General features: G+C 49.6%; 2 protein-coding genes across 2 annotated transcripts; both read right to left on the bottom strand.

The window, feature by feature from the left end:
* Nucleotides 1–867: 867 nt before the first annotated feature.
* LOC115947595 (forkhead box protein L2-like) lies at nt 868–4,201 on the bottom strand. The gene is made up of 3 exons (XM_034070629.1): nt 1,970–4,201; nt 1,503–1,675; nt 868–1,423 (listed from the first exon to the last, which is right to left on the bottom strand). The coding sequence occupies exons 1-3, from the start codon at nt 2,243–2,245 to the stop codon at nt 1,246–1,248; spliced, it is 627 nt and encodes a 208-aa protein (XP_033926520.1). The 5' UTR covers nt 2,246–4,201; the 3' UTR covers nt 868–1,245.
* Nucleotides 4,202–4,317: 116 nt separating this feature from the next.
* On the bottom strand, nt 4,318–22,617 carry PIAS4 (protein inhibitor of activated STAT 4). The gene is made up of 11 exons (XM_034070947.1): nt 22,495–22,617; nt 18,936–19,371; nt 14,117–14,201; nt 12,456–12,497; nt 11,981–12,071; nt 11,490–11,618; nt 11,303–11,408; nt 8,882–8,955; nt 8,558–8,718; nt 5,330–5,460; nt 4,318–4,990 (listed from the first exon to the last, which is right to left on the bottom strand). The coding sequence occupies exons 1-11, from the start codon at nt 22,519–22,521 to the stop codon at nt 4,785–4,787; spliced, it is 1,488 nt and encodes a 495-aa protein (XP_033926838.1). The 5' UTR covers nt 22,522–22,617; the 3' UTR covers nt 4,318–4,784.
* Between the last annotated feature and the right edge of the window lie 907 nt (nt 22,618–23,524).

Here is a 23,524-nt window from a genome sequence, read left to right on the forward strand (position 1 = left end):
CCCCCCTTTTTCTGTTTTTTTGGGTTTTTATTTCTCTGCGTCTTTCTATATATAAATATAATTATTCAAAGAGATTCTCTATCGAAAGCACTCGCGAGGTTGCAGCGGTTTTTATGTGTAAAAACTACTTTTGTGGTCTATTTTGGGGACGGGGGGGGCGGTTCAGGAGGCGTGAGGAGAGAGACGGAGAATGAAATCTATATTCAAACAAGCACAGAAAAGACATTCCATAGATTGTAACTTTGATAGCTCTTTATAAAGTGTGGGAGAGGAGGAAAAAAAAAAAGGAAAAAAACACAAAAAAAAGATAAAAAGTAAAATAATAAAAATTGCACTTTTTTTTGGCGGGGGGGGCTTTAAAAACAGAAAAGAAAATAAACTATATATTAAAAACAGCCGAGCGAGTGGTTGTGGTGGTGTCTGGGGGGGGGGGGGGAGAGGCTTCTTGGGGGGGTATTTCTCGTTTTTGGGGGGTTTAAGCCCGATTTGGGGTCGGGTATGGGGGGGGTCACTCCTGGTGATGTGCCTCAGTGTCCCCAATGGGAACAACCCCCCCCACACTGTAAAGGGGTGGTGAAGGATGGGGGTTCCCCCCCCCATCTCCCCCCATTAAGTTGCTGGGGGGGCACAGATTGGGCACAGATTAGGACCAGGGCAAACACCCAGATGGCAGTGGGTTAAGGAGCCTTCAGGGATGGGGTTTGGGGTGTTCACCCCACACACACACACCCTCCCCATGCCATGGGTGTTGGGACCAGCTGCAAGTGGGGAAACTGAGGCAGGCAGAGGGGACCCCAAGATCCAACCCCCCCTATCCCTAAGTGAGCCCCATCACCCCAGACCCTTCATTGCACCCCCCCGGGCCCATCCACATTAGGGATTACCTTGTGTCATAAGCTTCCTATTTCTCGGAGCACGAAGGGCTTTGGGGTTTTATCTCCTGGGATTTAGTGGCCAAGTCGCCTTCCCCAGCGAGACGCCCTAATACCACTTAACACCTGGGAGACGCGAGGCTCATTAGGGGCGTCAGGGACAATTAGCGAGGAGATAATTAGGGCAGGGGCCTGGTGGGTCTAAGCCCCATATGTGCCTATGCTGGCCGGGAAGGGGAGGGGGGTGGCAGGGACCCCTCCATGGGTGACTCCATTTGTTGGGGGTGATGTCCAGAGCATCCCTGAGCTGATCCTGCCCCAGTTCGGGGGGGGTCCCATCAGGGCTGCCCTGGAGCCCCAAGCAGGGTGGGGGCTACAGAAAGGGGGCCCGGGGCAGGAGGGGACCCCAGGGGGCAGGAAGCCGCCCCCATGCCCAGCGGGTGCGTTGGGGGGCAGGCGGCAGGGCCATGGGGGGCACGGGGGGTGCCGGGGGGCACCAGGGGCAGCAGCAGCCGTAGAGGGCATAGGGGTGGTAGAAGCCGACGTTCACCCTGTGAAGGGGAAGCAGAGCGCTAGGGTCAGCCCAGAGCCCCCACAACACCCCCCATAGGCCCCCATGGGCCGGCTGACCTGCGGACGCGGCGCCGCGCGCGCCGGCGCTGGTAGTCCCCTTTGGCGAAGTCCTCCAGGTTGGCCGGATGGATGGCCCAGAAATGGCCTTTGCCGTTGTCGCTGCGTCCGGCCTTGACGAAGCACTCGTTGAGGGACAGGTTGTGGCGGACGCTGTTGCGCCAGCTCTTCTCCTGGGCCGAGAGGGGCCGTCAGACACCGGCACCAGCACCGGCATTGCCACCGGCACCGGCACCAGCACCCCATGTGCATCAGTAGGCACCAGAGTGAACAGCGCCCAAGCCGCGCGCAGGACTCATCCCAAGATGCATGGATGCTGCATCGAGCATCATTGGAGATGGGGTGAGTGGAACCCATCCCTTCCCCAGCGCTGTGGGTTCAGTCCCCCCGTTTGCCCATCTTGAACCATCAAAACCATTATCAAAACCTTATCAAACCCCAGGAAAACGGGTCCGGCCGCCACTCACCTTGTTCTTGAAGTAGGGGTAATGGTCCATGATCCACTGGTAGATGTCAGAGAGCAGCAGCTTCTTCTCGGGCGAGGAGAGGATGGCAGTGGAGATGAGGGCGATGTAGGACTGCGCCGGTTTGTCCCCGGGCTCTGCCGGGGGCCGGGATGGTGCCGTGGGGCTGCGGCCGGGGGGCTGAGGGCTGAGCCCCACATCCCCCTGCGCTGACAGCAGGTACTCAATGGTGAAGGATGCCCCGGGCGGGCGCTGGTGCCCGGGCCCCGCGTCCCCCATGGTCCCAGTGGCAGCGCTGCGGGCCCAGGCGGTAATTAGTGCAGATTAGAGCCTTGGCTAATTGTGTTTTCACAAACGGGCTGCCTCCAAAGCGGGTGTTTATCTGGCAAAGCTGTGGCTTTAGCGGGATTTGGACCTTTAAGCCTCATCAATAAAATGATTAAGCCAATGGAGGTGGAGGAATTCAAAGTGGCACCGATGCTGCATCCATAAACCCCCCATGGAGCTGGTTGTGGGGCGAGGAGAAAGCCCATTGAGCCAAAGGCAACACCGTGTTAAATGTAAATCTTTCTTTTTATTTAACAAACACTATAATTTGAACTTTGAAGAATGTGTACTGAGGGAAAGAAAAATAATTTTCTTTTTGTATTTTTTCTTTTTTTTCTTTTTTTTTTCTTTTTTTTTCTCTTTACAAAAAAAAAGAACCAAAAAAAACACCAACAAAAAAGAAAGAAAGGGGATATAAGCAAACAAACATATGTACAGGAAGAGCTGGCCAACTCAAACACAAAAAGCAGTAACACAACCATGATGTTTCCAAACAGTGGCTTGGCCTGGAAAATGTAAGAAGCAATTAAATTAGAACACAAATATTAGGGACAAAAAGTGGACTCTAAAGCTACCGTGTAGCCAGGGACTGAGCCACCGACCTTCAGACAGCGAACCCCAACGCTTTGAGCCCTACCCACGCTTGCTCTCACCCCCTGCCCACCCCGCTGAGCCCTGACAACGTATTGCTCCAGACACAAACAGAAGGAAAAGAGAAGGAAAAGGGAAGTCCACATTGAACAAGCGAGAGCATCGCTGGGGGGGGCTCGTGGTGCGGCTGCCCCCCGCCACGATGCGCCCATAGGATGCTGAGGGGACCTTGGGGGGTTCAACACCCCCAAACCCCCTTTTGCCTTCAAGTTTTTGTTGATTTGAATCAATTCTGTACTTTTGGGCATCACCACAAGGGATCCACATGGCTCTGGGTGGACCTCGGTGGCTTTTCTGGTGAGGTGACATTGGCTGTGCTTTGCTTTCCCCTAGGTGCAGGGATGGGTTTGGTGCCCAAGGGGAGGCAGGAGGGTTGGGACCGTGATGGCAGCCGGGAACAGCAGCTCCCTCATGCCACCTCTCAGCCAGAGGTCTCCATACAGCACAAGTGGATGATGCACTGGGCATGGCCACAGAACAACCTGCTCCCACCCTTTGTTCCTGCCTCTACAGCTGAGAAAAGCCAACGAGGTCCAAAGCAAAAGAGAGTTCAGAAGCGTCAAGTGAATGACAAACAATTCCCTAAGATAAGTCAAAAAGGTTCCCCGTTTGCAAACTCAAAAGGAACAAGTTTTGCCACCAAGAGCATAGCAGTAGCTTTGGGTCTGGAACCAAAGTCTTGAACAGAGAAGTGGGAAGTCCAGAGGCTGTTAACACGTGGTCGCAGGGCTCCACGCATCGTCCCTCGGCTCTGTCCTCACCCCCCTGCGCCAGGAGTGCCGCCAGCAGCGCCGGTGCTGGGCCGTGCACTGGGTCGTGACTGAAAGAAACCTGAATTGGAGTTTACCGAGGTAGTTGGCTAGAAACTGAGATTCCCCCACCTGGCACCTTTGTCGAAGGCCCTCGCCCCCCTGCCCTGCTGCTCCTCATGGGCCAGGCGTCCGGCTGTCCTGCAGGTCACTGCCACCACCTCCAGAAACGAAGCCGCCTCAACGCAAAGGGAATGTGCAGCCCTTTTTAAGTCTTCAAAAACACCAAGTTATTGCACTTCAAAAATACAACAGATTTGTGGTTCGAGCCCCTCCCCACCCCTCCCCATGGCTTCTGCTCAACTAAAGTGATGCACTACGCACAATTTCTACGATTACCTTCGGATTAGCTTAAAAGGGTTCAAACCGTGTCTCTTTACATGAGGTGCAGAGCTGCTGGAGCTCCTATCTAGAACAGTGCGATTCCAATTGTATGTCTCTCCCCTTTCACCCCATGCCCCCCATCCCCAACCCCTAAAAATCCCTTCTAAGCCTCCTGGGTTATACAAACCTCCCTCGCTCCCCCCGCCCTGGCTCCCCCCTCCCTCCCCACCCCGGACTCAACACGTCCAGCAAACCCCATTAGATTAATTAAGGAATGGTTATTTAACAAGACATTAAAATGCACACAGCTTTGGAGATGCACGGAGTTGGGTGTCCTGGCGACGTGCAGGTGGAGCTGTGCATCCCGACTGCCTGGCTGAAGACACTTTCCTTGCTTCCGACTCCAGTTCAGGATCAGGCTTTGAGTGGGGTCATTTCTTCCAACCAAGCAGCAGCTCAATGGTTTGTTTTTTGTTTTCTTTTTGTCTTTTGTTTTGTTTTCTTTGTTGGGTTTTTTGTTGTTGTTGTCGTTTGCTTTTTGTTTTCTTTTTCTCTTGTTTTAATGATTAATTTGGAATAGGCAGGTCAAAGGAGATGAGAGAGGAAGGGAGATGAGATGGGAAAGGACGTTATCCCCCCTCCTCCAGTTTAATAAGCACCAGAGTATTCAAGTCTGTCCATTCTGAGATTCAGAGCTGCTTCCGCAGTCAGCAGGCAGAAACTAAACCTTTCTCATAAGAGCAGCGTCGTTTTGGTTGGGGTCCTTCATCGTCATCATCCTCTTCCTCATCTTCCTCCTCCTCTTCCTCCGATGAGGAGCTGTCCAGTGTTAAATCCACAACGTCTGCAGTGGCCTTCCCATTCTCACCATTAGTGTTGGGAGTGGGCAGCAGCCCGTTCACATCAGAGGAACCTGAAGAGGGGAAGGAGAGGGCACATTGAGACACCTCACGTCAGCTGAGGGTCTGCTCCCACACTCTCCATCTCCCACAGCCATGCAGTGACTCTGTCAGCTGGGGGCTACAACCATCACCCAGTTCAACTGCCTGACGAAAAGCTAAATCATGTTATTAAAGGCATCATCTGAATGCGTCAAACATGGAGAGCCTTGAGGATCAACCTCCTTTCAAGAAGCCTATTCAAGGTTTGACCACCCTCTCAGGTGGCTATTCCCAACCCAGCTGGGGAGCTCCAGTTCTGCAGTACATGTTTCCTACAGTAATCTCAAGTGTTTACCCCTAGAGATGCTCACCTAGAACTAATATGGGACACTGAGGGCTGCAGCTCCGCTCCTTCTCAGCTCTGATGGGACACCAGGAGCCATCCACCAGGTACTCGATTTCATCCGCATCTTCACATTCTGTCAGGATCTTTGAGAGGAGCCTGCACAAGAGAAAAGATGCCATCTAGTAAGCTTGAGGTAATCAGAATGCATTTAGTGATGGGTCTTAAACTGGATCTTCACCATCAGCAGCCCTAAATTGAACAGAAATGTGGTGTTAGCAGAAGGCCTTGAGTCAAAGGCTTGATCTATTCCCATAAACCACCCCAGTCCTTTCTGACAATGAACCTGACCGAGGAACTAACAGCTTCATTACATGCCATTTGAAGATAGTTTTGCCTCTTCACTCAGTTTTCTAGAAGATTCCAGGCTTCTTGATGCCCCATCTAGAACTGGGTGAGGGCTGATGCATGTCCCCCACTGAAAACACCTCAGTGACAAAGACACTGATCAGAATGAGTGATCCTCCACTCACTGTGCCTTCAAAACCGGGTCCTTGCTTCATTCTGACCTGTCCCACCCCTTGCCTGGGATGTTTCTTTGGACCTGCAATTGGAACCACTGCTCTCCGAGGCCTCATGCACTCCTGGGCTTGAGCATTTCCCTTTGGTATGAAGGAGAACAAGTAGCAGAAATCTTACAAGCTCCACAGAACTATTTGCAGCACAGTGGTGGGAGAAAGTTGCTGCTTTCTCCCAGCTCAAGTAGGAAACATGTTTCCACAGATGGTCCTGTCATCACCCAGCTGAGCAACCACCAAGGCTGCAATTCCAAACAAGCTGGCAAGGCCCAGAGGAGCTTAGACTCCACCAACCACTCACCTCCTCTGGAGCCTGTGCCCCTTTTTTGACTACCAGCCCTCCAGCTGAGTCTGCCAGGTTCCCTCTGGTTACTTTCAAGGGAGGTCCTTCATCCAACAGAACTACACCGAAGTCCAGCCTTGAGCACAAAGAAATCCACTGAACCTTCACCAGTGACAACCTCCTCCTCAGCCAGGAGGCACACGTCCATTGCTGACCTGTAGAGGTTCCACAATCCAGCCCCTCACACCTTCCCCTTCAGTCTCAGCAGCCTTGTGAGAGACCTCAAAGGAACTGGATTTTCCTGTCGGTGTTGGCCAGAGGACAAAGCAAACAGGTTATCTATGCCTAAGCTGCTTCACACAGTCTAAAAAGCCACAAGTCCTGCATCAGATCAGTACCTACAAACACAGCAATGCTCAGAATACCAGCCTGGCCCTGGGAATATGCCACCCAGGTGGAGACTCATCTGCTCCTGTGTGCCAAGGGAGCTGGGTGCACCTGAACAACTCCTCTAAACTCTTCCTGCTTTTGAGGGAACCTGGATCAGAGGCCAATCATCCAAGCCAGGAGGGTGGAGATCATTTTCCAGAAGACAAGAACCATGCATCTTGCTCCACCAGTCCTCAGGGCTGCTCTCTGCTTGGCTGCAGCACTGTGGATGTCAGTGGTCCCAGCCTGGAAACCAGGCTCGCTGAGTTCTGAGGCAAAGCAGCTTCTTCTGGGGGGTGGGTGGAGATTTCTGTTGGCATTAATTCACTCCTTGTTCCTTCCTTTACTCTTGGACAAAAGCCAGGCAATTTATTGTGCTATTCTCTAGAGAACCCATATTTCTGGAGCTGACAAGCATCCTTGCCAGCTTTCTGGCTTGCCTCAGGTGGCCCCTGTTGCCAGCTCAGCTCGCTCTGCAGTCTGTATCTAGGACTCCATCCGCCAGGTCTGCACCAAGGAGAGGGAAATCTCCTGGTTTTTAGAGTAATCCTCTTGGCACACAGCTGCATTTTTAAGCTTTTCTAGTATCAAACCTCATTCAGACACAGGAGCACCATGTCCAAAGCATTCCTGCAGTGCTGAACTGTAGCATTCCAGCTCTGCAAGCTTATGGTGAGCCCTCTGCTCTTCTCTCTGGTAAAGAGACAGAGCAAACTAAATCTAGTGCAGAGATATGGGAGGCAGCATTCCCATACAGACAGCAAATCAGATTATCAGTTGAGTGCCAAGTCCAAAGCCACCTTTCCCCAGTTCAAGTCCAGAGAACGCTTGGGAAGGCTTAGGACATGCATCTCCCACCTCACCCTTCCCATATGCTGTCTGGAAAAGATTTGCTTCAATTCCTACCTGTGCTTTTACAGCACTACTCCAACTATGTTCAAAATGAGACAGTAGAAAGAGAAGATCCCTCATGCAGACAGACAGACTACCTCACGGGAGCATCGAGAATGGGGATGCTGGGGGGGATTCTGTGCTGCTGCCAACCACAGGGATGCAGTGGGCCCAAAAGCGTGGCTGGGGCAAAATTGCATTCTCTGCCCTTCACTCAGGGAGTCTTGTACCAAAAGCCTGGTCCCTCCCAGTGTACCTCACCTGCCTGACCAGTGCATCAGTGTGTGGGATGGTGACCCCAGCAGGGAGCTCCCGGGTCCCCTTGAACACCCCAAGGTCCTGCTGCACAGGCTCAGCCACTGGGTGGCTCCAGAGGGACACCCAGGGAGCCAGGGCGGATCCACGAAGCCTCCACTGGGGACAAGATATCCAAAGCATTTCAATTCTGTCCCTCCAGTGTATCTGAGCCTCCTGCTTTTTTTGCCCTACAGGTATACAAACCACAGAATTAGTTTCTACTGAGGCATCCTTCCCATCCCTGGCACTAAAATATCCCCAATGTCCACAGAAATTGTACTGGAACAGAATGTACAAAAACCTTCCCAAATCCTGCATTTGTACCTCCATCTCCAGGGCAGGATGTTCTGTTTAATAGCTGCCAGAGAAGATGCCCCAAGCAAATATACAGCATGCCAAGAATTGCTGGTGAGCTGATAAGCACCTCACACCAACAAGAGAACAGGAAAATGTTTCCTATCAAAAATCATTGGGTGCTTTTAAAGTGGTTTATTCCATGCATCTCAGTACCTGTGAACCAAGATGGCTGGTTGTGAGGGTTCATCAGCCTGATGAAGAGTGAGGCAGTAAATACTTAATTCCCAACGTAATGTAATCCAAAAATTACAAAGAGCTCTAACACACTGAGACAATTAAGGCAGAGTATTATAAGCCAGCACAATAAGCCTCCAACTCTGTTTTGAGGTGAACTTCAATCTGCTGCACAGACCAAAAGACATGGTGCTGCACCCAGTGGAGAAAAGAAAGAGGGTGAGGTTAGAGAAGTGAGTGTACTCACCCATCAATTATTAGCTGGTCATAGGGTGCTGGTTTGTCACACACAGGGCACATCCACGTGGGTTTTTTCTCATTCATCTGTAGGTAGAAGACTGCATCAAAGCACTGCAGATGTGCACAGGTCTCTGCCCGGCACGGCACCGACAGCCGCATCTTCACCAGCTGTTGGAGCAAAGAGCAGGAGATCAGCAATGAAACCCACCCAAGCCATCACCAGACAGTTCTCAGTATCAAGCACAAAGGGTTCAGTAGTTTGCAAAGCTGGTCTGGCAACAGAGAAGGGTTTCCTTGACAAAACCAGACTAAATATATTACAAAGACTCACCGGGCAGATAAGCGAGACACGAACACCCGTAGTGGCAATTTCACTGTCTGGGTCCAAGCGTAGCTTCTCTTTTACTGCAGGAAGAGTAGAGGGCACAGAATTTAACAGATGCAAACTTAAAGCCCTTGGAAACAACACATAGCACAGGTTGAGCAGCCCACCAACAGCCCTCTGCTGTGCAGGAGGCTTTTTCTCCATGGATTACAACCTCAGAGAAAAGAGACACAGGGGATGGACCAGGCTTGTGCAACCTGCAGAGCTCAGCACAGACACTGCTTAGCTAGGTGAAAACCTTGAGCATGATGAGACCCTCTTAGCAACCTTCCTACCTCTTACTTACAAACTCCAGCCTGGGTAAGCAGGGGGAAGCATGCTGCAGAGCACCTTGTTTTGCATTAGTATTATACCAAGGCAGCCAACTGTGAGTTAACTTTGTTCCCCTTTGGAAGGAACTAAGACACCCACATACCTGGACTTCCCACATGGAGGGAAAGAGTACACAGAGCTCTAGCACATGGCAAGAAGGATGTCACTTTAGGCTTATCTGTGCATTAGCATTAGCACAATGGATTTTATTCCCTTCTAGAGATCAGTGGCAGTAGGATGGGGTTAACTTCCTGCCCCATCCCCTTGGAATTCAGAGAAAGCCCCCCCAAAAGTGAGCAAATGTGGATACAACCAAATCATAGAATCCCAGCCTGGTTTGTGTTGGAAGGGACCTTAAAGCTCCTCCAGCTCCAACCCCTGCCATGGGCAGGGACCCCTTCCACTGGAGCAGCTGCTCCAAGCCCCTGTTTCCAACCTGGCCTTGAGCACTGCCAGGGATGGGGCAGCCACAGCTTCTCTGGGCACCCTGTGCAGGGGTCTCACAGTGAAGAATTTCTTCCTAATATCTAATCTAAATTTCCCCTCTGTAAATTGTTAAGTCTTGACAGGAAACCACATCCCATCATTTCCCCATCAAACAACAAGCCTCCTCTTAGCACTACCAGGCTGCAACTCCTCAATTTACACACTGGCCAGCTCATTTATTCCAGCAGGAACCACAAACAGACCCAAAGGTACCAGAACAGAGAGCTCAAAGAGCAAGGCAGCCACTCAAAACCAGTCACAAGCACTGAGCCAGCCTAGGTTTGGAAAGAATCAGATGTTAGGAAAGGAGGTAGAGTGAATCCTGCCCCCGCTGCTGCATCCTGAAAGGAAAACCCAGAGGAGCTGCAGGCAAATCAAGAAGAGCAGCAGACGTGCAGGTCCCACATCACAGTGAGGAATGAACACCCAGAATTAGCTTTAAACTGCTGCACAACTCCTCAAGAGCAGCTGCTGCTGCCACTGCTTCTGAGAGGGCCTCTGACACTTCCATCACTAGTTTTCTTTGGAGCAAGTCAACCATTTCTTTTGACCTTTTCAGATCATAACAAGATGTCTCCAGACAATGAGGCTACATGCAGCTCTGCTACACGCAGCCCTAATTAGAGAGTAACTTCTCAGACGTGAGTCCCATGAGACTACAAGATTTGGTGGGGTTTTCTTCACCTTAGGGGACTTTTCATCCAAGCTTCACTTTTTGTCAAGCTCTTTGTGAGAGCATTCTCTGTGCATCAATTACTGTCATACACAGGAAGGAGAAATGGGATTTTCTAGGACTTCCTAAGCAGAACCAAGCTGGCTTAAGACTGCTTTGGGATCCACAGCCATGGATTTAATATCGCTGCTGCCAGACAATGTTTCCTATATACTAAAGTCAATGGAAGCATATGCAGCAGATGAGTCAGCCCCAGGATACAACCGAAGTCAGAGGGCAGCTTCAGTGAGTACTGCGGGCTATTACAAGGAACATCAGACACAATCATTTGCAGAACAGACCTGAGCTATAAAAGCAAAGTTTACAGCTACTTGCTCTTGCCAGTTTCAGATGTCCAAACAACTGCCAAGCAGTAACAGGCCAAAGGAACTGAAACAAGATGTTTCTATCTGGTCAGCAAATGCAACTTGTCTCTGCCCCACAGTCCAGCCAAAGCTGTTAGCTACCTAATGCAGCAGGACCAGGGAAACACACTTGTTACTGAGCGTAAAGCTGCCTTCAGGCCTGTCACAACACAGGCTTTCAGCAACACTCACCACAATACGACCCGAGGACAAATTCTAAACCCAGCTCCAGTGATTCAGAGCTTCGGCAGAGCCATGAGCTGCAGGAGCACTGTGCTCACACACAGATCTGGGGTGATTTCATGTGACTGACATACAGCTTAGCAAGCTGCTCAACTCAAAAGTGTTTTAGACAACTGGAGGAAAGAAACTGTAGGAAACTTGGCAGCTGTTCCCAAGCAGGTTTCTAGCAGGTTTCCTGGCTGCCAGGAGTGCTGCAGTGTGACAGGCAGCCAGCTGAGCCCCATGCCACCGCAGAGCAGTCATACTCACCAAGGGCTTTGCAGAGCTCTGGGTGTTTGATCCCGATGGTTTTCAACCTCTGCAGCAGCTCTGCCGAGGTCATCTGCCGCACCAAGTACAGCCCCACAGAATAGCTCTAACAAGACAGGGAGAGAGAGAGTGAGTGATACTGCCCTCCTGCACTTGGAAGCTCTGTGCCACCTCCTTCCACACGTACCTTCCCGTAATTCCCCCAGGTAACCGTGATGCGGTTGGTGGCTGCAGACAAGTACATGAGATGGGTGAGGTTGATAGGACGACAGGGCCTTTTAGGCTCCACTCCAGGCTTGTTTGATGGATAGTAGCCCTAAGGCAGAAAGATTAAATATATACATAGACACACACATTTATTTTTTTTACTTAAGATGCTTCTATATGGATCCATCTATTCACCAGCATCACTAAATTCTACTCAGCAACACTTTTCAAGGAAGGGGGTAGAAAGGAACTGAACAATCACACCAAGCACAAAGTAAGAAGGACCGAGTCTTTTTGCGAGAACAGTTTATTAACACCACATCTAATTCATGAGAAAATTAGCTTTAAACTAAGCAGTGCACTTTTATACTCTGGCTTCTTGTCTGCATTCATGAGTAAAGCAATTTCCTTCTAAATGGCACAAGTTCTTCCACAGTTGCGCTGTCACAGCTCCCAGCTGAGCTGACTTACCGGCACTGAGCAGTAGCTGTGGTTCACCTTCACGGCGATGTTTGGGGGGTACTGATCCTCCTGAGGAGAACTGGTGTCTGTGTAACAGATTCTGGAAAGAAACAACACGTTTCTCAATATCCCCACACTGTTTGCGTGTTCAAAGCCCTCTGCACATCACCACACCAACCCATGCTCCCTCCTCTGGCCAAAGCAAAGCCAGTTCCACTTGGCTCTCCCAGAGTAGATGCAGGCTTCGTAGCTGGGTAGCAAACACCTAGACACTGCTGGTTTCTACCACAGCACTGACTCAAGCAGTACATGTAGAAAGAGGTTAGAAAGGAGAGTTTAAGAAGCTTGTGTTAGGCATGTGAACAAGCAGCTTAAGTTATCTTTGTAGCTACTAAAGCCACACAGAAAGTTCCTGTCTTTAGGCAGTGCATTCCCTCCCCTTGGTCTGCATCTTCTGTTAAATCAGCCCCATGCTCAGACATACCTTAGGACAACCTGAACCGATTTCACACCAGGTTGCAGCTCCCTAGTAAATTAGAGAACAGAAACTTCAGATTCATTATATAAAGAGCCAAAACCCCCCAAAGCCCCCAAAATAAAACAACACCCACAAAAAAAGCAGAACAACCAAATTCAGCTGTCACTTCTGACAGACTCAAGAGTTTTAGGCTGTTGTGAGTTTTTTATAGGCCTTTAAGGAATTACTACTTTACAGAATTTCATTTAAATAGTACAATTCCCCTGCAAATATCAGTGTTTCTGTAATGATTTTTTTTCCCTCCTAATGCACAATCCTGCAGCTCATTTCTGGGGTTTCAAACCTGGAATGGCTTTGGGTGAAACCCATCAATTTGCCTGGCATCATTTTGGTGATTTGGAAAGCATTTACACAGCTAGGATTTAAGGTCAGGACTACCTGAGTGTTCTTTCAAGACTCTCTTTGTTCAATTATTCAGCTAAAGCTGCTCATGCAAACAAAGGAACCAGTGGCACAAGCAGAACAACCTCAATATCACTGAATTCAGTGGTGTTGATCATAACAGGATTTCAGCTGCTACCAGGAAAGCAAAAGACCCCAGAACAAGAGCTATTTTATCAGGTCTTTGTACACAGGTGAAACCATACACTCATTTCTGCTAGGACACAAAGCGTAAGACCCCCAAATGAGTCTTGAGCTGGGGGGCACACATGTGGATACCACCCACAAGCTGGGGAAGATGATGCTGAGTGGTCATTTGAGACAAGCAAAGACTCACTGAAAGTCCCTCTGTGAAATATTTGTGTCACTGGCTCTAAGTTTTCCCACAAATCTGAATATATGGAGAAAAGAGCACCAAGAATCAGCTATAACTAAAGGGTGTAGTCTTTTATCACCCTTAAAGACTTCTGTGGTTTATCATTTCCCTTCTGTCAAGTCTTCAAACAGCTTCACCTGCATTGCCTCTGTTGATTGATTCAGAACAGTAATCAAGCACTGAATAGTCAAGAAACATCACAGTTCACCCACTCCATAACAGTGTGATATTACTGTGAAGAAAAATACCTAAGGGTTTTCTGCTTAGTTTTGAGGACCTCTTCTGTGTCATTGTCCTCTCCCCACAGCAAGGGCCAGGGGACAGGTCAGGGAAAGAGGAAGCCTCACTGCCTGGACTGACATCTCTGGGGTGCTTCATTGTTTGAATCAGAAGTTGTATCGTGACAGAGGTCAGGGTAAATCCTAACCAGTGCAAGATGTTCTCTTACACAGTTACTATAGCAGCCTTTACAACAAGGAAGCTTTCTTTCAGGGGCAGTGTTACATGGGTAGCTTTTGAACATTTGATGCAAAGAAAAATGTGCAAATACTCACAACACAAGCTCAGCAGACAACCTGGGTCACCGACCATTTCATAGCACTTTTCCTGCCCAAATGTACTATTCAAAGGCAAGATTAGAGGAGCAGAAGTGAAACGTCAGGACCTAGATGGCTGAAATTGGACCTCCCACCTCCCCCAGAGCTATTTGCTTTACATGAGAAGTGGCCTGTCTGCTCATGTCCTCAAACAAACTGTGTTTCCTTGCACTGAACAAAAGCTTCCACAGAGGGAACACTGTGGAATCACACAGCAATGTTTCCCTGCACTGTTAATACTCAATGAGAAGTACCTGGAATTTCTGATCAACTCCACTTGTCTCGGTGTTAATGCAAAAATACATGGACTTTCCTGAAGCTTCTCATTATTCTGTGGAACTGGAGAAGAAAAAAAGAGACTGTACATCAAACTGATAACATCCAGCTCTTCCCACACTGTGAAGCATACTGATGTTCTGAGCTGTGCTTATTCCCAAGTCTTGTTTTCTCCCATAGAGCTGAACACTGATCACTGTGCGTTTTGGTAACTCCACCACTGATTACAGCTTTGCTCATTCATTCCTTGCCTGTTTTACTAGTTTGCACACTAATACACAGTGGATCTGGAGCTGCTTTTTCTTTGTTTTTCCTCCCCTCAAATAATGCATGAGCACAAACTATGAGTGGCTTCACTAGAGCTCAAAGCAGCAAAAGAGACCTATGCATGACATGAAAACATGAACTCACCAGACAGATTCTGGAAAAGAAAGGAAACAGCAACAAAAATAACAAGATCAGCTTAGTATTACAAAAAAAACCATCAAAAAGCAGCTGTAAGAGAAAAAAAAACATGACTTAAACACAGCTTTCAGGGTGTGTTTGCAGTAGAGTGTTAAGCAGTTGCTTTTGGACATGCTCCTCTGAGAGCCCAGTATTAACTGTAGCCTTTCAGCCATTAATGATTTGAAGATCAAATGCATTTAACATGGTTACAAGGAAGCTTGGGATGTGCAAAACTGTAACTTCCACTTAGTTCCTTGTATTCAATTTAGACACATTTAGTTACATTCTTGGAGCATGTTTCCAGCTGAAGTCAGGCCCTGAGCTGGTGAAAGTCACAAGATAAACACAACCAATGGGAAGTGATAAAACAGCTTTTTTTATCTTTTTAACAAGAATTGGCTGTTTTTTCTTTGCATCACCTCAACTGTGAGTTTATTCAAGGCCAATATACCAAAATTTGCAAAGTATGGAAATGCACTTCACTAGGTGTGAGTAAGATGAGATGAAGGAAGGATAAAACCTCAGCAGCTCTAAGATCTCAAAGGACACAGTGACAAAAATCATTCACTGACTACAGACACCTCCCCTTGGTAATTCAGCTTTAAACTGACAAAAGAGCTTTCAGAACAAAAAGTAAGGTATTGTTATGGACTTTTAATTTAATTCCAGTTCCCATTAGAAGGTCTTCTTGACCAAAACAGCAGTGAGGAGTAAAGCATTTCACAAGGACTCTCATTTTAATGTTGTTGCTTAAATAACTGCCCATGGACACGCTCTTCTCTGTTCAGCTACACAAAGACAAAGCAAACCTGATTAGAAAAACTGTGAAGCTGTTCGTGTTTTATTTTGCATCTCTATCAGCTCACTCTTCCTTTATGAAAACAGAAACAGCGCCTGGCTTCTGAGCACAGCACCAACAGGTAACAGAGGGGGATGCTGATGGAAGCCAAAGCCTATGAGGTATCCAATACATTCACTGTCACCTCTCCAGCAAAGTTGTCCAGCATCAAAACTAGCCCATTCCTGAACTGCAAATCAGGCAATTTGGTCACTATTATGATGCATCAAACAGAATCCCAGACTGGTTTGGGTTAGAAAGGACCTTAAAGCTCATCCAGTTCCAGCCCCTGGACACAGACAGGGACATCTTCCACTGGACTTCTAGTGTTGTCAGCAGCTACTTGGTGACAGGGCAAGTGGGAATGGCTTTAAGCTGCCAGAGGGGAGACTGAGCTGAGCTCTTAGGCAGAAGCCGTTCCCTGTGAGGGTGCTGAGGTGCTGGCACAGGGTGCCCAGAGAAGCTGTGGCTGCCCCATCCCTGGCAGTGCTCAAGGCCAGGTTGGACACAGGGGCTTGGAGCAGCTGCTCCAGTGGAAGGGGTCCCTCCCACAGGAGCTGGAGGAGCTTTAAGGTCCCTTCCAATCCAAACCAGGCTGGGATTCTGTAAGTTGACTGTAAAGCATCTTCGATGTTTGTAAGCAGGGTAAGGACTCATTTAACACATACCATGATCATCAGCACGAGCATGTGCTTTGGCTGAGATTTGCTGGAGCTCCCTCGTGGCAGTGGTGTTTGCCCCTGCAGCAGGGGAAGGCAGTTGCCTTTGCCACAGAATCAGTAGCCCTGTTTATAGCAGCTGAAGTCCAGCTTCAGAGGAGGAGGGATGCAGAGCTGAAGCAGCAGTTTTAGCACTTAGACATGAGAGAAGAGCAGCACCACCACAGGTATTATCAGAGGGAGAAACCCAAACAAGGCTGTGTACAGAGACAGCAGCAGGACCCTGCAGACATGGCCTTGAGCTCCTGCAGCTGCACCCAAAGGTCTTCTCTGGCATGCCTCCAGGAGAGCAGAAGCCTCAGTATCTACAGTGAACACGGGCTGTCGCAGCTCATGTGCAGAACAAAAACCCCTTTCAGAAGCCCTCACAGCACGCTGTGACTGTCAAAAACACTGCTTCAGCCCAAAAAGGTGCCAGAGCACACGTACACTTATCAGCAAGGTGCTCAGACACCAGGGAGCTCACACAAACACTCCCCTTGTCAGCTACTTAACATACAGTGCAGGAGGGATGTGAGGATTCATTCCCTATAAGAAGGTATCTGATCAATCTTCATTTTAAGCCTTACCCATTCGAGAGAATTTCAGCGATTTCAGTAAATTAGAACAAATTCTTTCATGTCAGAGCCCTCAAACCTGACCAGAAAGCTGCAGCAGAAGCTGTTTCATGTAGATAACTCAGATGGTAAACTCAATGCTTCCACTGACTGAAACTGTGTCTGCAGTTACCAAATATGAGGTATTAGCTGGCTTGCAAGGGACCTAATTTATCTGCTTTTAGCTGAAGCCACTGTTGTCTACAAGTCTAGTAGTAATTTGATAGTTCTTCAGGGAACCTCTCTGCCTACAGGCCAAATCAGGCATCGCCCACCTCACCTTTCTTCTCAAGGCAATCACCTTGGAGAGGCAAGAGAGCTTTGTCCTTACGAAAAATGCTTCTAACTGAAGCCTGGAACATACAAATTAAGCTTCCCCTACTCCCACCATGGTTATCTGCTTAAAATAGCTCTTTCTGTGGCCTAGGGTACTACAACAGTAGCTGGGTGTCTCCATGTGGATCTGGAATCTTAAATCTCTTTCAGATAGTTCCACATTGCGAGTTTCTTAGGTTGACAAGAGCTTAAGCTTGGTCCAGACACAGAACAGGAAACGGGAGCAATGAAGCATGAACTGCTGCAGCTTCCATATGGAAAAATGCTTCATTTTCCTCAGAGCAGTTTGTTGTATCACCCTTCCACACTAAGCAGAGCCCCACACAAGCATAACTCCTCAGGTAGAAGTTATTCCAGCAGCTGGCTGTTACAGGTAGCTTCTTTATACCATTGGCTCTGGCAGAAGGGATTGCAGGTTACCAGGCAGGGAAAAATTAAACAAGTGTCTGGAAGATGCTGTTAGGTTCTGAACACTGACTGGGACAAAGACTGAAGCTCTGCTCATGCCCAGTTCTCACCAGCAATCCCCTGTCGTTACACAGAAACCACTCTCATCAGAAGGGAAAAATCAGTCAGATGTGCTGCAGGGAACAAGCTGACCCGAGGGAGGTGTCAGCTACTCAATATAATGAGACCTTGCTTCTGACCCAATGCAGAAGATTTAATGTCAATGTTTAACAAAATCTGTTAATCACAGTAAGTACATCCAGGCTCTCCTCCTGCCTCTGGATGGTTCTACCTCTTGAGAATTTGTTTGCCCTTCAAACACTACATTTGTGTTTCTGACTAACAAATACCACCCCATGTTTAAGGCTAACCTAACTCCTTCCCCAAAGAGCATTTAAACTATTCTAGCAATCACCCCTCAACTGTTTTATCAGTCATAGCATTAACATATTTAAAGCTACCAAACGAAGATGAAAACTACACATAGTCTGATGAACGGAGATGAAAACTATCTAAGTCTGATGACTTGGTCCTTCTTTTGTACCTGCACAATCACATCTTCATCTATCTTTTCCCCCCCCAACCCATATGCACATCAAACCTTTTTTTTTCAGCAGACAGAGTAGCTTCCCAAGTGCCAGCTTCATTTAGAAGTGAAGCCTGATATCACCACATCAGCTTTGTGAGATGCTGAGATGCAACCAACAATGATGCTTCTCCTTCACATACACTGTATTTGCTACAAGAACATTCTGTGGAACACTGGTGACAATCCCCTTTGTTTCTCAGAACTAAAATGATGAAAAATCAGTCTCCTGGCCCCAGGGTGGGTAAAAAAGCACTTCTTCCAGTTTTCCTAGCTCAAAATACATAGCATCAGACACAAATAGCTACAGCAAGCACAAAATGAGTCAGAAATACCCTTTTCTGTGTGTGCCACCCTCTTTCATCCATAGGAGGCTTTAGGTCAGGTATTTTAAGCACTAGAAAACAGCAGGAGTGTAGCATGTGCCAGCAGACTGGCTCAGCACAGGTGTGATGGTCTTCAACAATCCACTGTCCCGTTACAGAGATGGAATACACATTCTCATTCACAGGGAAAGACCACACCATGCAACACAGCAGCATTTGCAACAAAGGCTGGGAAAGATACAGCCAAACAAGACAGGATTGCAAATTATATCTCAAAGCAACCACAGACCTGTTCTAAGGCAAGGGGGGGAAAAACCAGACAGAAATATTCTTCTCTAAGGGGGGAACACAGGGAGAGAAGGGCACCCACCGCCCCCTTAATCAGCCTCTCTCTTGCCACAGATCCTTGAGAACACTGTCTCCTTTCTGACACTTAATCCAGAATCCCTTTTCTCTCCCAGACCGAGCCCAGTGTAAATGCAGCAGCGTGTTGAAAACTCACGTAATTCTGTTGGCTTCAACAGCTCATCCAGGGTCGTGTAGAAGGGAAGTTTCACCAGGCGAACTTCAGGCTTTGCAACTTTGGGTGGCAACCTCCCCAGTCCATTAAGGTATTTCCCATAGAGAGCAGGATAGTCAATGTTAGTGGTGGGGATAGTAGTCCGGGGAATGGTGCTTCCGCGGTCATAGTTGGTGTGTATGGAGAGTGCCTCGGTGGAGCGGTGCTGCTGGGGCTGGGGCTGAGCAGCTTCAGAGCTCCTCTTGCTATAGCGAGTCTCATAGAGCTCCTTAATTTTCTTGAAAACCTCAGGGCTGCAGTCAAATTGCACCAATTGCAATGCTCTGGTGACTAGTTCATGTTTAAGTCCACTTTTACTCCTGCCAACGAAACCCAGCAACATCTGAAGATCTGAGACTCGGAAACTCATCACCATGTTCTAGGAGAGAAAAATAAGTAAAAACATCCTTACAGTTATAAGAATGCAGAGTGTCAGTTCTCATTACATACTACAACTTGAAGCCAAAATACTACAAAACTCCCTCACAAGGCACTAAGCCTTCTGTTTATACCAGCTCTTATTCACACGAGTATCATCCTGTTTCTTAGGTACTGCGAGCAAAGTGAATGTAGAGAAGCCCATCAACTGAAATACCAGCAAGAATCAGAGAGATGCCACAACAGTCAACCAACTACTCAAAAATCATTTGTGATAAATGCTACAGATAAATCCTCAAGGTGGATCAACTGGAAGCAAGAGTGAGCACAAAGGAAAACACCTCAAAGACCAGTCCCCACACATTGAAACAGCATTTTAACTCCTTGGGCATGGAAGCTCCAAGCATCCAGACTTCCCAGGCACCTGCAGGTGAGAGCTACATTAAAAACTGCATCTAAACTGATGTTAATGGAAGGCAAAGGAAGAAAATGAATGTGAAGTGGACAGCAGATGACATTTAAGTGAGCTGGAGCTGCAGGCCTTTTGTCCTGTTTCAGTGCACCTGTATGTCACCTGTATGGGCAAAACCCCTTCAGAATCATTCCTACAGGATCTTTGGGAAAACAAATAAAAAATCACATATTTTAGAGCATGGAAAGCTATTAGAAGACTATTAAAGAGAGCAGCGTGTTCCCATGAGAACAATGCCTCCAAACCCTATTTGGGTGCTTTGCCAAGCACTCCCCCATGGCCACAGCCAGCTGCCTCCGCTGGTGCACTGAGATGAATCGATTGCAGTGCTTTGATAAGCAATAAAAAACAACCTCTGTCTCCAAAACTTTACTCTGTTGCTCCTGTGGAAACCCAGGTGCAGGGTCACAGGTGACTATCAGGGAATTTTCCATCAGGGTAAGAAGTAGGAATTATTTGTGCTAGAGCCCACTCATGCTGATGCTTCAGTTCTCTCTCATGCCAAAGCAGCTTTACAAATGCACAAGACAAGCTTATCAAGTACATGCTTTTGAAAACACAAGCTGCCCTAAAAATATATTTGATAGGTATCCATGTGGATTCACTCAATATCCTCCCTGGTTTGTGGGAAGGATGGGAATCCAAGAAGAAACCCCAACTGTCTTGTAGTAAAAAACTAAAACCAAAGCAGAAGGAGATCCAAACTATGCTCCAATCCTGTATGGGGATGAAAGTTAAAAAGCATGTATAAAAATCAGATTTCTGTGGAAATTAATAGGAGCTTTGTAATTTTCTGGACTACAATAGGAACAAAAGGCTCTGATGGGGTTTTGGGGGGTTAAATTTTAACTTAAGAAAGCTACTACTGACTCCAACAACACTGAACAGCCGCTTCTTTCACATGTGTGGGAATTAGACTACAAGGAAAATGCCATTTTATTTTCTCCTTTCTCATGAAATCTGTCATTTAATCTGGAAGCCCAAAAGATGCTATGAAAACGTCACTGCCTGTAGTTAAAATCTTTGGCAGTCATGACGGGTCCCAAAATACCTTTGATGAGAGGTTTTTTGGGTTTTTTCCCCCTCTCAGACAACTTTAAAGAGGAAAGAAAGGATTTTGAAACGACAGAGTCAGGATTCAGGAGATCTGGATCATCCTACTGCTTCGCCACATCCCACCTGAGTGATCTTGGGAGAAACCTAGTTTCTGTGTCTCTGCTTTCTTCAGCTACAAAATGGAGAGCGTGTAGTCCTCTCTGAGGCACTTGGAGGCTAAACCATGCATTTGCAAAGGTAAATCCACTAAGGCAGCACCAGAAGCACAGCAGGCAGGTATCCCCACACTCATGCTCCTATTCCACTGGGCACTTGGGAATGTTGGTACATAAAGTGGAGTTCCATGATTCCGCAGTTTCAATTTTGAAGGATGCCCAGATTTAAGCAGTAACCAAAGGGACTTCCAACACAAACTGCCACTAAAGCTTGGACCTGCATGACAGCATGAGTAAGAGACATCCCACTAACTACTGAGATCCTTAATGCTAAAGCCGATGCCTTCCCCCAGGAATCCTTGCATGTGAATGGCACAGAGCCCATTAAACACCCAGTATGGGGACAACCATAACACCCTGGAAGCACATTCCCTTCTCTGCAGCACTGGGCACAGTTCACCACACTGAGACTGGCCTGAGAACAGGGAGAAGGCAATGGCTTCTAAAACAAGCTTCTCCAAATCCTATTCCCATAGGCATCTGACCACATCCTCAGTGATGGGCTCATCCTACAGATGTGGAACACTTTCTACCTGCTGCTATTGCTCTGCAAGCACCCTCAGCACCACCTTCCCTACCAGGCTGTGGGGTGAAGCCCACTCCATTGCCACCAACCAGGTCTCTGTGGCACCAATAGGACACGGACAAGTCCTGGCTCCGAGGGAAAAGGAAAAACACACGACAGAGAGAGGTTATCCCACAAGGCCTGGGGGGATGCACAGGACACGAGGAAGCACAACACAACTTCAGCCCCGTCTGCTGTGAAGACGCCTCCCTTTACCCCATGGCCAAAGGGGCCTCAGGGGCCGCCCCCACCACGCAGCGCTCTACCTCGGCCTAGGGCACTGCAGGCCCCACCGCCATCCCCCTCGAGGCCGCCGCAACAGCTCCCGAGCGCTCCACCCGCGGGGCCCGGCTGGACAGCTCCGCACCCCGCCCCCGAACCGGCCGCAGGGAGCCCGGGGCAGGCCGCGGAGCACAGGGCACGCCTGGCCCGGGGGAGACAGCGAGGGGAGCGGGGGCCGGAGCCCGGCGGGGGGAAGCCACCTGCGCCCATTAATCACTGGGAATTACCCGCAGGGAACCCCGAGGCCCGGCCCAGGACCGAGCCGAGCGGCGTGCGGCTCTGCACCGAACCGGACCGGAGCCGGGCTCCACCGGGAGCCGCTACCGGACCCCACGGCTGGGGCGCGGCAGCCCCTGAGGTAAATGTGGTGGGGGGGGTGCGGTCCCAGGGCGCCGCCCCCTCCGCTCTCAGTGCCGGTGCAGGGCCGAGGCCGCAGCCGTGCCTCCCGTCCCCGGTGCCCCCCCGGTGCCCCTCCAGGCCCGGCCGTGCCCTGCCCGGTGCCGCCGGGGCTCGGGGCTCTCCTCACTCACTCACTTTCGCCTCCACCAGCTCCGCCGCCATCTTGGCCTCCAGCGTCCAACCGCGCCGGGAGCCGCCGCCGAGTCACGTGACGCCGCGGAGCGGTGGGAGGGGCGCGGGAGGCGCGCACCGCCTCTGAACCCCACCGCCCCGCGCGTGCGCGCTCTTACCACCCCTCCCGCCCCCCCCCGGGAAGTCCTCCCACGGCGCAGGCGCAGTGGACACGCCTCCCCCGCTCGCTCCGCCCCTCTCGTTCCGGTTGGCTTAAAGGGGCCGCGCACCGTTTTCACCGGGAACGCGGATGTCCGGTATCCTTCGCGTTTGGGGCCCGTTGTGGTACCGGTGCAGCCTCGAGGACGAACCCCAATGACCCAGCCCAGGTCCCCGCCGTGTGCGGGGCTGCGTGAGCAGCAGGTCAATGGGGCGATCCTGCCCCTCTGCTGTGCTCTGCAGATCCCCCTGCAGGCTTCATCCAGCTCTGGGGCAGCAGCACAAGAGGGACCTGGAGCTGTTGGAGTGAGGCCATGGAGCTGCTGCGAGGGCTGGAGCAGATCCCAAAGGAGCCAGGCTGAGAGAGCTGGGCTGGGGCAGCCTGGACAAGAGAAGGCTCCTGAAGGGGAGACCTGAGAGCAGCTCCAGTGCCTAAAGGGGCTGCAGGAAACCTGGAGAGGGGCTTGGGACAAGGGATGTAGGGACAGGCCAAGGGGAATGGCTTGAACCTGCCCGAGGGGAGACTGAGCTGAGCTCTTAGGCAGAAGCTGTTCCCTGTGAGGGTGCTGAGGCACTGGCACAGGGTGCCCAGAGAAGCTGTGGCTGCCCCATCCCTGGCAGTGCTCAAGGCCAGGTTGGACACAGGGGCTTGGAGCAGCTGCTCCAGTGGAAGGTGCCATGCTGTCCCTTTGGTCACACTCCCCTGTGGCATCTTGTGTCGACACCACCCCAGCTTGGTGGTGATTGCAGCTCTGAGATCCTGCAGCCCTCCCACCCGGGTCAGTGGTTGTTACCCCCATGGAAAGCTCTCTCCAATAACCATCACTTATTAAAA

The sequence above is a fragment of the Melopsittacus undulatus genome, chromosome 19 (assembly GCF_012275295.1).
Source record: "Melopsittacus undulatus isolate bMelUnd1 chromosome 19, bMelUnd1.mat.Z, whole genome shotgun sequence".
Classification (NCBI taxonomy): domain Eukaryota; kingdom Metazoa; phylum Chordata; class Aves; order Psittaciformes; family Psittaculidae; genus Melopsittacus; species Melopsittacus undulatus.

Bases quoted from the DNA above. Each gene is read 5' to 3' on its own strand.
- PIAS4 (XM_034070947.1), bottom strand. From the start codon at position 22,521: ATGGCGGCGGAGCTGGTGGAGGCGAAA. The intron at 12,072-12,455 runs GTATGTCTGAGC...GTTTCTTTCCAG, and splicing joins TCGGTTCAGGTTGTCCTAAG to AATCTGTTACACAGACACCA. The intron at 8,956-11,302 runs GTGAGTATGACT...CTCTTCCTGCAG, and splicing joins AGAGCTCTGCAAAGCCCTTG to TAAAAGAGAAGCTACGCTTG.
- LOC115947595 (XM_034070629.1), bottom strand. From the start codon at position 2,245: ATGGGGGACGCGGGGCCCGGGCACCAGCGCCCGCCCGGGGCATCCTTC. The intron at 1,676-1,969 runs GTGAGTGGCGGC...CTCTCGGCCCAG, and splicing joins ACCCCTACTTCAAGAACAAG to GAGAAGAGCTGGCGCAACAG. The intron at 1,424-1,502 runs GTCAGCCGGCCC...TCCCCTTCACAG, and splicing joins GCGCGGCGCCGCGTCCGCAG to GGTGAACGTCGGCTTCTACC.